This window comes from Anopheles arabiensis, chromosome 3 (assembly GCF_016920715.1).
Source record: "Anopheles arabiensis isolate DONGOLA chromosome 3, AaraD3, whole genome shotgun sequence".
NCBI lineage: Eukaryota > Metazoa > Arthropoda > Insecta > Diptera > Culicidae > Anopheles > Anopheles arabiensis.
In genome coordinates this window covers 11,108,144-11,122,842 of record NC_053518.1, presented here as the reverse complement: position 1 = coordinate 11,122,842, position 14,699 = coordinate 11,108,144, and the positions used below count along the sequence as shown (strand labels likewise).

Below are 14,699 nucleotides of genomic sequence, written 5' to 3'. Positions count from 1 at the left end.
CGGAATTTACACACCGCGGTTTCGAAGGTTTCGCGTAATTTCTTTCGTTATCCGATTTATGGCCCTACCCTGTTTGTGCTCTTGTGCGATCTTTCCCTTCCCCCAGAGCAGGCACACCAGTCAGAGAAACCCCCCCCCCGCCATTCCATTTCGGATGTGGCTTTAATGTTGCGGTTTCCCGTTTAACTTCCCAAGCAGCGAATCGTGGCGGATTTAGCTTGTTAGCTGCCACACAAAACGGGCTCGAGGGCTTACGCCGTGGATAAGAGTTGCTCCGAGTTTGATTGTGCACACAGGCAGAAGACTTTGGATAATTGCAAACGATTGCTGGTACGACTGGCGGGGTACTTTGGATTACTTTTATATGTAAGTGTGTGTGTGTGTATAAAGAATATTAAGCAAATAATTGATATGGTTTAGGTATAGAGGACACCACCTTGTTCGTGGTTTACAACATGTCAACGTTTGTCATACGCTTTCTGCTTCGTTTGCGGTGACATATTTCACAAGACAGCACAGCATTTACCGGGTAGGGAAAGATAAGCAGCCGTCTGTTAATGTTCATCAGGCGGGTTTGAAAGCATATTTTTGCCGGAATATGTACGCTCTTCCCCCTTCTTTGACACCCTTCTGATGATTGTAAAAGCATAGAGCAAGCTCTCCCCGTCCCCGTCCAATAATATCTCGCTACAGCTGTGTGGTGACAAACGCCACGGGCTCAAGAAGGTACGCGCGGTCGGTTGTGAGCAAAAATTTATTCACATCATATTCTTTTCGATCAGTTTGGTTTTTTTTGTTGTTGCTTGTGGTGCTGCTATTGTGTAGCTGATAAATAGGTGGTACTGATAAATGAATTCACGCACGGTGGCGCACACCAAGCACCACTACACTACCGAAGGAAGACACTTCTATTAAGCGAGCGAGAGAGAAAAAAAGGATGGGTTGGGTGGATGCGGCTTCTGTTCGTTGCCTTTCACGTGTAGCTACGCTGAGTTTTCGGTGGTAAAAAGCTGTTAAATAATTCATGGCCAACGACAACAAACGACGTAGCAGCAGCAGCAGCAGGAATAGTACATCGTAACAGGAGAAGGACGACGACGACGACACACAACGTCAACAGCGCACCGTATGGGCAACACGAATATGGCTGGTGTACGGTGTGTCGCATTGGATTGGCTGTGTCATCTTCGCACGGGTGGTTCGACAGACATCCCGGTCGGTTGAGAAATTGAATAAAGTTCTCCCATTCCCAGGGATGTTGCCCCCCCATACAGACGACCACCGGGCGTTGGCTGTGTGGTACACACATGTGTTCAATCCGGCCAAACTGATTGAACACGTGGCTGCTGCTTGTGCTGCGTATTGCGTTTTGGTCCCTGAGTTTGGACACTTTTGCTAGCGTTAGCGTTGTGGTTATGGATGTCATTAAAAATCGAACCTACTCCTTAATTCATTTTTCGGTGGCTCTTCATTAGTGGCATGTGTTTAGTTCTTTTTGTGCGGGAATCGAATGGCTGAAATGGCTCATTGGAGCTATGCTTTTTCAACGAACCAGATGGGTTCTTTCTTTCTGTACAGAAATAAATTTTTATTATTATTTTTAGAATTATTATTTTTATTATTATTATTATTATTATTATTTGTATTATTGTTATTATTATTATTATTAGTATTATAAATATTATCTATATTATTATTATTATTATTATTATTATTATTATTATTATTATTATTATTATTATTATTATTATTATTATTATTATTATTATTATTATTATCATTATTATTATTATTTTTATTATTATTATTATTATTATTATTGTTATTATTATTTTATTTATATTTTTTTATTATTTTTATTATTGTTATTATTATTATTATTATTATTATTATTTATATTATTATTATTATTATTATTATTATTATTAGAATAACTGTAACAGACTTAAACGTTAAGAATTAAGCCTCTTGAATGATGCCTGAAATAATCTTGACGTTTGCACATATTAGGTTTATACACACTGTTCAAAGAGCGCTTTAATGGTGACATGCGTACATCATCGGGCTGCCATACTGTAAGTCTTGGAATCAAATCTTGCGTAGACCGCAATTAGATGCTTTTGTTACGACTGACTGTGTGTGACTATTTGGCTTTAATGATAAAACATAATTGCTCAGAAATCTTTTGACGTCTAAGAACAGCTTAGGTTAATTCCTGGGATTGAATTTAACAGTGCATATATACCAAGTGCAGTAGTACGGAACGATAGAGAGTCATTGGACAGTTCATTTGCTCCAACCACCAAGCTATCTATTGTCATTGGAGGAGGAAAGGTCACTGATCAGTCTCGAGCTGTGCAAGCACCAGCAATTTAGAGTTAACAATAACCATATAATTAAATGACATTGCACACCGAGCAAGCAGCAGCAAGCATCATTTAGCCCTCGTATTCAATCCTAGAGAAGTGCACTGCAGGGAATCTAAATTCCAAAGATCCAATAACCAGATAAGCACTCAATTTAGTAGTACCAAGATACAACGACATTTGTGTCCTCCCGCCTAGCAATATTGTGCAACGGTTCCGCATTATCTTGACACAAAGCTGACACCCTGGCCCGGCCTTTTGCCCTGTGGGACACAAATCACGGCTGATAATTACACCTTCGCTAAGCGGAAATGGACATATCGTCGTTAGATTTGTGTTTGTAAGGCTTCCTCCATTTGTATCCTTCCTCTTCATGCTCTCAAGCAAACGTTTCCGGAGCTGGGGAATGCCCTACAATGTAACAACAATCGTACTTTACCCTCAGAACAGCGTACAACTGCATCAACTGTCATGCGGCAAAACAAATGACACAACTTGTGCGCGGTATCTGCAGCGAAAGATCTTGACACCGGGAGGCTACTGGCCCCGCATCTCCGCTTTGCCAAGGAAAGCCTTAATGATTTCTCGATGATAGTCGGTTTTCCATCGATGTGTTATATCTTTCCACACGGGTGTCAGGTGTGTTGGTTGGTAGGGATAGCTAATTAGTTTTCATTACCCTTTCCAAAGGCAAGGTCCTGGGAATGGCCGATGTGAGTTCTCCCAACACACCAACTATCCCCTTTGGCGAATAAATATCCTGATCGGATTCCTTTCGCAATGCTTCCGGTTAGGGTTTCTCTCTCTCTCTCTCTCTCTCCCTCTAGCTCTCTTTAAATCTAAATCAGCTGCCCTATCTTTCCCACTGTGTACACCGAAGTTTTGTGTGGCGCGCATCGATCGAATCTCGGAAGTCATTCATCCTGTGCACGCGTGGCGCTCACTCCGCTCCACGGTCAAAGATATCGAGGCGTGCACACATTAAGCATTCACGGTTCACCGTTCATTAGGCTAATGAACATAAATATGGCACCGGGACATCTATTACCTCATCGGGAAACCACGGCCCCAAAAACCTTCTTCAAGATATCCGGCTAGAAACCTGTACCGAGGTAATCCTGTACGCATGTCCACAGGAGGAGCCGCCTGTCCCGGCTGACACACACACACACGGAAAAGTCATGGCCCCGCACACCACGCTGTACGTGCGTGGCATCGATGATACGGAAGGGTCGCTTCACACACACACAGAATCGGGGGGAGACACCAATGGAAATGAGGTGATGATGCGGAGGAGGTGGGTGACACAATTGGAAACCGCGCGATACCGTTGACGTTGAATGAGACTATTCCGGGTGCATACCGATGGGGGGTGGTGGCTTTTTCCGGCAGGCCTGTCCCTATTATTTGCGTGTGCGTTTGTGTGTGTGTGTTTGTACGCTATCCTTCTACAGTGCCATCGGCGTCATACAATCGTGGCGGTATCATTTGTTGATACGGTCGATACAACCGCACACACAGAGCGAGTGTACCACCATCATTGTTTATCGACTTAAATGTCAAACCGCAACTCTCTCTCTCTCGCTCTCACCCTCTGCGTTCCCTATTTGCCGTTTTGCGATCGTCCACGCCTCTATCGTGAATGCTGCACACAGAATGCAACTAAATGGAGAGCGGCTTTTTGAAGGGAACGGTATTTTAAAACCGCCAACCTCGCCATCGCTAGCTGATGAGCGTGGCGTGGCACCGGCGTTTCATTATAATGAAGCAAACGTTACACTCCATCAGTAATCAATTTCAATTGCAATTGCAGAGCGAGCTTACCAGCTGGGGGGCCCCTGCGCAGTGGGCTCCGTGTGCAACAATCTCTACTTTCATCAGGACCGGTGGGAACTGGGAGAGGAACTGAAACGAATGTGAAAAATGATTAACAAATGCATGATGGTGAGACTTTGTTTGCCGCATCAGTTAATACTTCTTACATAAAGGCGGTTGTGTGTGTGTGTGTGTTTGTATTTAAGCCGATTACAGCAGCAGTACATGTGCAAGTGTCAGCATGTTTGCTGTCTGCTTGCTGCTGCTTCCCATTTGTCATGACATTGCGCCATCGTAAATTTGTAAATGAAAAATCAACAAACCAATTTCGCGGATGAAACACACGTGTGCTTTCTTTTGCGCAGTCATAGAGAACGCACATGCCAATGATGACGCTACTTTTATGTTTTGCTCAACATTCAAGGACCTCATCGACATATTTTGAAGTTTGTTGGAACAATTCTAGGTATGGACTGTTTTAGAAAGGTTCAGTTGGTAGAGAAAAGGCTTTCCATGTTTGAATTTCTTTGATGTTCCACATTGGCCCACTTTAACCAAACAACCGCCAACTAAGATTCACTTAAAACGATCTAGTAGGCCTAGAGTAGCCTCCAAGGAAAATGTCACCGGCTCGGTAGTTTCAAGTGCCTTTTTGTTCGCTACACGTTAGCATTGTTTTCCGTGGCACAACAATTCATTATTTTATATCAAAGCGTATGGAAAGCAGCGTCGTTTGCTATCGACCGGGAATGAGAACAAAACATCAACACTTTCACAGACCGCTTTTCTTTTTTTCTCGTTTTAAGAACAAACAACCGGCGTACCGCGCCTCTCACCAAAGCCGCGCAAACATTAACGAACAGCATTTATTTGCAGAAGTGAGAAGCGGCGCGATAGAAAACGACGATTTTAACACGATCTCACGTGTCTAGCGCCAAAGGAGGCTGTGGAAATGGGCGCTAACTTTTCATCCCCCTCCCCCCCGTACACATACGCACCTCAAGGCACTTTGGGCTGTTTCCATAATGTTTCTCTAGCTTCGCGGAAACTCTGTATGTGTGTTTTGAGGTGGTATTTTTTGTTGTTAGCTGATGTGTGCAGTTGGAACAACTTTGCTCGACTCAAATCGAACTTGTGCTACTTCGAAACGCTTCAAGCTGGTGGCTCTTCCGGGTCCTCTTCCTGCTTGTCTGCCACATTCGCCATCAATTTTTCCAAATGTATCCTATCCATCAAAGCAACCGTTGCTTTATGATGCGCTTTGGTGCGGATGAAAAGCGTGTGTGTGTCTCCTCGACCAACCCTTCGCGGCGCTTCCCCTGCAAGAAAAACACAACAAAAGGCACAACAACGCGATGCGGTTGGTGGTGTTATTTGCGTGTGTGTGTGTGTTGACGGTTGGTTAACCTACCCGGTTTGTTGATACTTCTCCGTCTCGGCGGGTTTTAACGGAAAAGTTGGAAGTTATTTGCCCATCCCAAGGAGGCGAAGACAGAGAGCAGTTCCCCACCAAAGGGAGAACGGATACCATGGGGGCACCGTGTAGGGACAGACAAAAATGTAAACTGCGGCCCAAACACGACAGTAAGTGGATGGATGACATTCGGATGGCAGATATTGAAGTGAAAATTTGGTCTGGCGTCTCGCGGGAAGGAACAAGCGTCATCGGATGTGTGTGTGTGTTTGTGTGTGTGGGCGGATGATAAGAACTTTTCGACGCTCTGCGCTCAAGGATAAAGGCCCGCTTGAGGACCGTAGACCGACCACCGACCGAAAAGGCTGTGACGGAGATGGCAATGTGTTTCGGAAGAGGGAAAATGAGAAGCGAAAGTGGGGAGAATAATTTAATGTGATAGATTCCAAAAACAAAACAAGGAAGAAGAATTCTTATAAATCTTTGTCTAAAAAACATTTGCCAAACCAAAAGATACGAAAAAGGAAAATATTTGTAGTAATCAAAGAAGACTTACTTTCACTTTGCTCAGGCAGCGTAATCCATCCTATCTGATTTGATAAAACTTTAGCGTCTGCATCCGGCAAGAGCCCATTTAACTGTATTAAAATCGATTCAGTGTGTTCCTGAGGCATCTAAAGCTCTTCCTTTCTCTCTCTGTCTCTCTTTGGCAAAAGTTTTAAATAGCAATTTCTGTTAAATACGTACTAAAAATTACCTAGGAACAAACTGAGAAATAAAAAAAAACGCTGAATCTCATCTCTGAGTGGGGTAGTTTTCCACGAATTGTCATCCCCGCCCGTTCACAACCGGCCGGCACTGAGCGCCACTTTCCTTGAATATTATTCGTGTGCTTGTCCGTTCGAAGGCCGTTCGGCGGCACACAGTTGGTGTACCGAACCAGTGCGCACCACGTTTGCTGACTTCCTGTCGCCATGGCGCACGGCCATGCGGGAATTATTCTACTTCCCTATCCGTACAAAACAAAACGAGGAAAGAAAAACTGCGAGGGAAAAGATTCCCAGAACCGAATCAGATGCAAATGAATGCATACACACACCGAGCTGCTGCTGTTCCACAAGTCTCGCGCGCCCGTGGACAATTTCGCCTGTGTCCTAGTTTTCCGTTGGTGCTTTCGTGTTTGCCCGCCCTGCACTTCCCTATTTGCCTTGCCATTCACACACACACACACATGTGTGTCTATGTATGCATGTATTTCCCACTTTTTCCTGTGGCTTCTCTGTTCGCCTGCCACAAGGCGAATTTCCTTTCCTTTGCGGCGCGTTGGTGTCCCTTTTTTTCATCTGTGGTTCCAAAGAGCCCGTTTTTTTGCAATGCCCATCGCAGTGGAGACACCGACCAGCAGGATGGGCAAATGTGTGTGTGTGTGTGTGTGTGTGTGTGTGTGTGTGTGTGTTTTTGAAAATAGACGAACCACCCCACCACTCTTTCCACCAACGGAGAGCACCAGTTCTAGTGTGTGCCGGTCCACTTCCGCGAGGTGCAATCAAACTCGTGCTCTTCCTTTGCACCCGGAGGATTTGTCCGAAGTGTTCCGGGCCGTTTTTGGTTTCGCTCTGGAGGAATAAATTCCCGTTCCTCGCCAGAAATCCGGTCGTGACCGAGTGTGTGCCGCGTCCCCTTCTTCTTCCTCTTGCTTGCTAGTCCATTCCAGCGTTAGGTTCGTTCTTGGACCGGAGCTAAGGACAACACTACAACACTGCTGGTGTGGTGTGCGGCACTTCTTTTCACAAGTGTGTTCAGTTTTATCGAGCCGCTGTCGTCGAGGAATGTGGTACTGCTGGTCCGGGTGTGTTGAGGCCGCTTGGAATGTGGGCCGCTGGTGGTAGAAAATTAAATTTCTTCCACAGGCTCAAAACCGCTAACGAACGGAATGAGCGCTCAACTTTCGAGGAAGAATGCAGTGTTCCTTCTTTTTCTGTGGTTGCTTAGTTTCAATCGAATAATGGCCAATGGTGATAATTTGTTTTTACGCTTTATGTTGTGGCTTCATTTTGATGAGAGAGGGAGGGGGGTCGCTTCACTTTAAGGGAGCAACTTGCAAGCAATTTTCAGCCCCCAAAACTGAGGTTCTTTCTGCTGGGGTGTGTCCATCGAAGTGCGAGCAGTAGGTGGAACCGGTTTCATTTGGTTTTTGCACTATTGCTCATAAAGTAATGGAACAAGGGACTGGAATGTGCCATCTTTGGCTGTTGTGTCTCGGAAACAAAGGGTCACACAAAAAGTCTGCTCAAGTGTCGTCCTATGCGTGAGTTAATGGAGTTACGAATATTTGGAAATGTGATCCTCTCACTCGTTCTTCTGGGTTCACAATGGCGCCAAACGTTTGCCAAAAAAAATAATAATAATAGACACTAAAGGCCGCCTTTCCCACCTCGCATGTAATATGGTCCGTGTCGTGGTGTAAAAATTACATTTACGTTTTTTTTTCTTCTGTTTGTTTGCATGCCTAACGACTCGAAGGCGGAAAAAATAAGGCACACCGATGGAAAGTTTATTTTCCTTGCAAAAAGGGCTCCGTCGGTCGGACAGCGACGGTCGAACAGCGATGGGTGAACTCCATTTGCCCCATTCGGTAATGGATCGTAGCTTTTAGTTTCGTTTCCGTTTTGCTGCGCAGCCGGTTGCGTACGGTTAAGCGCGTACAGCAAAATGGTTTTTCATAACGCGTGCACGTGACACAAAAAGTACGTCGGGAGAGGGAGTGTTCTTAAAAAAAAAGAATTAAATATTTTACTACAATTTAATATAGGTACTGTGGTACAACAACAAAAACTGCGTAAAAATCGGTCCCTTTTTGTACACGGGGTAAAAAGTTTAAAATGTGCAATTTTCCAAAACGTTTACTTTGCCTTCGGACCTTTACGCTCAAGGCAACCGCAAAACAAGGGCACTACTACCGATCTTCTCATAACGATATGCCCCGGCTTTGCTTGTGTGGTTTGCACACTACCCAGCAGGTTAATAACATCCTCCAGCCGGCACATTCTGCCGTAGTGCACCGTGCGGCTAATGTAATAAAGTAGATAAGAAAGAGATCACCCCTGGGAAAATCCCAAGCGTTCGAGGTTCGAGCTCGTTTCGACGCGCTCTCGGGCAAGGCATTGCCTCCATTTGGTCATGTTCCGTGTCCCTGTGTGTAATGTCAACGAGCAAGATCAGGCCAGGTAAGGCCCGTCCCGGGGTTTGGGTCACAACACAACACGACGAACGCCCCCTGTGTCTCTTTCGCGCTCGACCAAAATGCCGTAGGGTGGCACTTGGGAACGCAGGAGGATTCGCCATTCGCCGCGAAAATTCATACGAAAAATCACGTTTTCGTAATCTCGTTTAATCATGGTGTGCCGTTTTGGGGTGGCGCTGTGGCGACCCCTTTGCATCACACACACAAATGATGAGGGCAATATTCCACGGTGTGTAAGTTTGTGAGTTGATAAAAAGGAGCTGGAAGAGCGGCCGCCAATTTCGCCGGCAAATGGCACTTTATTTAGGCATAAAGAAATGCCGAAAAGGGCACGACGGTTGCAAAACAGAAGAAGAAAAAAACGCCGAACGCGCTTCGATGGTTCTTATCGCGAACGGATAATCTTCAAAATGTCCTGCCTTACAGGTACAAACACACACACACACAACGAGCAAAAAATGCCCTGGGGAGAGGATTAGGAATGAAAAGGGGAACAGGAAAAGGGCGGTTGAAGCTCAGCAAAAAACCTCAAACCATGTTTGGGTAGAGGAAAGTAAGAAAACAACAGCAAAGGTAGCGCCGCGAGACATCATAATCATAATCGGTTGAGATTAATGGTCCTTCGAACCGGAGGCCGACATTGACAATGATGGTGCGAGGTCAGCCACCTTTAGCCAAATATAGTTTGGTTTCGCCTCTTGTTATCAGTTTATTGTCGTTTGGCTAGTAGCAGGTGGTGGTTCGGATTTCTGCTGTCTTGTTTTCTTACAATTTATGATAATTGAATGGTTATTTATAAGCAATTGATGGGAATTATTTATTACATGGCTCCAATTCGTTCGCTATTTAAGAGTATATGCGTGAGTGATGTTAAAAGGACGTTAAAGTGTGTGTCCTTTAAGATTAATTTAGAAATTAAAAGATATGTATAGTAAAATGCACATATTTCTTACTTATTATGTTCTTTTTACCCTAATCTATTGGTATGAGTTATTTTAAAATCTATTCCCATTACTTGAAGAACTTATTAAGAGCCTAAAAGCTTTTTTATTTCCATTCCACCTCGATACGCAAAGATAAATCCGAACAAAAGCCTATTGCCAAAATGAATTATTGTAAATTAAAAACGACCCTAAAGCTTCATCCACACTCAAAACGCCCATTTGCTAGGCAGCGTTACCTATCCCAGATTAAATTTTGAAGCATGAACTTCCGGCGGGACGTACGCTTCTCCCATCCGCTTCCGCAAACAAATTGCTTCCATTTATACGCCGGTGCAGCGCAAACGGTGTGTCGACAGCACCTGTTAAACGAAAATGTTCTTGATTACACTTTCCAAAGTAGGCTGCTGGGAGAGTGTGTGTGTTTTTTTCTTTTCTTTGTGCGCTCGCTTCACCCACCTTTTGCGCACACGTGTCGGCGCCCCGCCGACTCCGCAGACGAAAGCATGTGATAATAAGGCTACTTGGATACCGGAGCACATATTCTGCCGCAATTACTACAGACACAGCTTCCCCGGTTCCGTTTTACGCTGTAATAACCGTTTTCTCGAACGTCCCCCCTCCTCGTAATGAGATGATACGCGTATGTCTGCATGCGCCAATTTCTTAACCACATGGAAAGCAAGCAAGGGACGCCCGCCGCGTCCAACGTATGCTTCGTCTAGCAAGCAAGCCTAACGGACGGCAAAAGCGCCCCGTTTGCCACAAATTCTCGCAATCATGTCTGATTACCAGGTCGGCGCCACATACCCACACACACACACACTCCCGTGCGGTGGATATATGGCCCGTCGCAGAAATATTAATCCTGTCAGGTTTTTGCCACCAATAGCCGAGGGAGCTTATTCGTCGTCCCGTCAGGACCTCCCGTTGGGTCGAAAGGGCCCAGGGTTTTTGTGATGTGTACCGCACCGAAAACGCACGGCGCACGGGCATGGGAGGCTGATTCTATCGCTGTACTGGGCGTACGATAAAAGGGGTGCTAGGGAGGACGAAGTTGTGGAAAAGTTTTCAATATGCGCTAGAACAGTGGAAAGGGTTCGGGTGTGAATATGAATAATGTTAAACTTGTTAGCTTTCACTTCGAAGCGCTCAGGCTCACTTTGCTGAGGGTATTTTGTTTTTTTCGCTCGCTCTTTTTCTCCTTTTCTTTCTAGGGTATGTATCTAAGGGCAAATATTAGAAATGTTGATCTAAAGGGAAAAGGGGAGGGAGGATCTTTCAAGGGCTCTTTCCTCTGCAAGCATACTTGTTTTATATGTATTTTACTTTTTTTGCGCAACCGCTCTCCAAAGCAGATACAAAAGTTTATCTTTTGCATAATTCCACTAGAAGCGAACGATAAGGGTTGTTGTACTGTCAGCCTCTCGCCGAGGAAACTAAAAACAAATCTCCCAAAAGAACAAATATTGATGCATTTACAAGCCATCGAACTTTATAGCACGCTGGGATGAAAAACACATCAAATTTCTTGTGTTATGCTAAAGCCTCTTTTTGTTCCCGTTGGAACGACTTTATTGGTCCAAGGGTGCAGAGAGAAACACAGCTTGACCTGCCCGTGCTTCAATTAACCAAGTGCAGCGCTCCTCAACTTCATTCAACCTCTTTTTATGACCGGCTTCCCTAGCTCTCGACCAGCAACCAGCAGCATCCTTTCCGTGCCGGTTCCTGGTGGCCGGGGTTGCAAATCCTATTTATGAAACAAGGCTGCTGTTGCTGCTACGTAAAAGGAGTTCCTTTTGTTCGTTCAAGCACATCCCAACCACTGTAATAACAGTGAACACCCCTGGAACACGTTACGACAAGCTCGATCAGCAGCATACGCGATCGGAGTGAAGGTGGAAGGTGTCACATTTGATCCCTCCCAACTGCAGCGGGTAAGGATGCGACGATCGCACCTGATGGGGAGTACGAAACCGAAGATCCTAGCACGAAATGAGATCGATCTTCACGGCCCGAGCACGAGGTGCCAATGAGGAGGAGGTTTCCACTTTATGTTCCATTTCACACGCGCCAGGTAGGAACAAGACACACTGGAGGAAAGACGGGGTGCACAAAAATAACATTAGCATAACACATTGACCTTACTGCGCGCGGGTGCGAATGTAGTACCTCCTGAGACCGGGCCGGGCGGATTTCCTGTTACCTGCTGTTACCGGGAAGATCCTTTACCGTTTATTCAAGAGGTCCTTAGAGATCGTCCTGCATGATGGAACGTGTTGCATTGTGGGCTACCCGGGCTGCAATGTTTGTGATCGTATTGGTAAGGTAACGCCCTCCGGAATGTGTGCCCAGCAGGATCCTGGATGCTGCAGGACTGCTGCTGGCGAAGGTAGCTACCATCCAGGTGTGTGCTCGGGCAGGTCAAGCAGGCAAAGGATCGATACGGAATTCGACAGGGCTACGCAAAGGTGGTCCCTTTGGAGGAAAGGTAAACGATTCTCCTTTGGGTATTTAACATAGCTGCACCGGTGTGTTGAACATCATTCGCTTTCGGAACGTTCATCAGAGCAGTAGAGTCACGTCGGCCGACTAATCTTTGTGCTTGATCTTCATCTCGGGAACTCACCAAGTTGTGTGTAGTTGCTCAAGTTCAGTTTCAAACCAAATTCCGTGTCTCTGTGTTGTGTGAATTCCATTCAAACCAAGCAACCAATCAACCACCATGTGTAGCTACGCCGTGCAAAACCAACGTGACAACATGTGCTGGTGCTTTGAAGAGATCAGTCTCATGCTGCTAGTGCAACGCATCCTGATGTATCTGTGGTATCGGCTACTTTTGAAAATGTTCCCGCGCCTAAGCGTCCTTCCAAACTGCCACGAGTGTTCACCAAGGCGCAGTCTGCCCTGCGGACAGCTAGCCGACGAATACTGGAAAGCGTCCTACTTCTCCCGCCATCCCTTGTACGACAGCAACCTACAGCAAGCGTTCCCTACCGCCGGTTTCTGGTAAGTTCCATCACCAAAACTTCCAAACATTCGTGTCATTTTTGACTTCCGTGTTTTAATCAAAACTTTTTTGATTATTCTTCCCCTTGTTTATAGCAACCACATGCCACCAACGGAACCGATCTGCGGTGCAATCGATGCAATGTTCGAGCATCAGCAGCAGGACGAGGACGACGAACCGGAAGAGTTCAACTTTAACTGCAGCGATATTAGCCACATCTACCAGAGCACCTTCCTGGACGACGAGTACGACGAGTGCCTGCTGGCGAAGGATATTGCGTGGGACGCACCGGTGCCGGAGGTGAAAGCGAAAGCCGCCCTGCCACTGGAGCAGGAAATCTCGCTGCTGCTGAACGATTACTACATCGACGACGATCTGGACGACCATCTGCAGATGGCCGAGTATCAGACGGCGATCGGGAGCAGCATGTTGTGCTGTGATTCGTTTCTCGAATAGTGTCCATAGACGTGGCGAGTGATATAGTTCCTAAATCGTGATAGTTCCTTAGGTTTACGGATTCCGGATTTGTACATACGACGCCTTCCCCTAGCAGAGTAGGATAGATTTAGCGAGAGATGATAGGTTTTAAATTTATCATTTAATAACAATGAATACAATTTGTCTACAAATAATCAAAAAGCCCCTTTTTGTTTGAGTGTTTTTGTTGTGGGAAATTCTTGAGGGTTTTGTTTCAAAAGGATTACAAAGGATCTATGTGGAATTGCATCGTTGAAGATCAACTCCTAATCCTCAGCACAAACAAAGCATTCCAAGAGCATCAAGACCCTGGTCTTAAGAGCATTTTAAAAATCCTTTTCGATTGATTTTTCTTTCTGTTTTGTAGCCTCTTTGCTACACGCAGAATGCGTTTAAGTAATTAGTACAGTTCATAGTTCTGAAAAAGCCGCTTCCTTGCAGCACTTTTCGTTGTAAAACCAAACCAACCAATGTTGATGATCTGAAGCCTTTTCCAACTTACTATTGACCGCTGTGGTTTGGTCAGTTTTCTAAACAACGCGTGCCACCCATAACAATCCACTCGAAGCGTTCAAAAAGCAGGTCACAGTGCAACGTTGCACATCGATTGCTTTCCCCGCTCGCACGCGCGTGTGTGTGTGTAACGCTTGTGTAATGCATTCTAGCTGACCAACTGGCATAAGAACTAGTGACCGGTTGCCCTTTTGCTACAGGACGGTCGAGGTGCATGTCCAGCGAGAAAGAAATTCAAATAAAAAAGAGAGAAACGGTAAAACGGTAACCTCAAAAGCCCTACTGCCCTCGAACGAGGTAGATTAGTTCTGGGCCACCGACATTTACGTTGACGGTTTTTTTGTTTTTCCATTGGTTCGATGATTCTTTACGGCGCTTAGTTTTTGTTCCGTTTTGTGTTTTTACACACTAGTTCCACTGTCCGCGTTCTGTGTGTGTGTATGTGTCAGCGAGTGCATCAGGAACCGTTCTACAGTTCTTCTCACACTCTCCTGATCGATATCACTTTTGCGCCTTCCATCCTTTTCGGGCAGTAGACACGAGAACTAAGGCGCCCTATAAAATTGGGACAACACCAGCAGCAGTACTAGCAGTAGTAGTAGTAGTAGTGGTAGTTTGATTTTCCTGTGCTTCAACCACAGGATTTACTATGTGCATTTGCACTGCGCACTGCACGCTGCTGCTCGCGGTCCTAACGGGGCAAACCGGCACTGCCGGTTGACCAACTTTTAATGGACTTTGGGTTTGGTGTCTTTTTTTGTCTTTGTTTTGGTTCGAATGTATGTCCCTTGCACTTGCTTTTACATGTGTTTGTGCCGGTTCCGCACACACGGGGACAAATACTCGAGCGCGCACACAAGTGGCAGCCTGCCCCCGGGAGTCAATTACACACGTACTAGCGTAAGAGAATTCTTGATTG

General features: G+C 45.6%; 2 protein-coding genes across 3 annotated transcripts in view; both read left to right on the top strand.

Annotated features, from left to right (window-relative positions):
• Window positions 1–14,699, top strand: part of LOC120899792 (tRNA-dihydrouridine(16/17) synthase [NAD(P)(+)]-like) — an 84,809-nt gene that overhangs the window by 21,131 nt on the left and 48,979 nt on the right. The window lies entirely within an intron of this gene.
• Window positions 10,863–13,375, top strand: LOC120899793. The gene is made up of 2 exons (XM_040306011.1): window positions 10,863–12,789; window positions 12,886–13,375. Exons 1-2 carry the CDS (start codon window positions 12,506–12,508, stop codon window positions 13,244–13,246), a joined length of 645 nt encoding a protein of 214 aa, XP_040161945.1. The 5' UTR covers window positions 10,863–12,505; the 3' UTR covers window positions 13,247–13,375.

Coding starts and splice junctions, on each gene's coding strand:
- LOC120899793 (XM_040306011.1), top strand. CDS start 12,506: ATGTGTAGCTACGCCGTGCAAAACCAACGTGACAACATGTGCTGGTGC. Junction 12,790..12,885: donor TTCCCTACCGCCGGTTTCTG/GTAAGTTCCATC, acceptor CCTTGTTTATAG/CAACCACATGCCACCAACGG.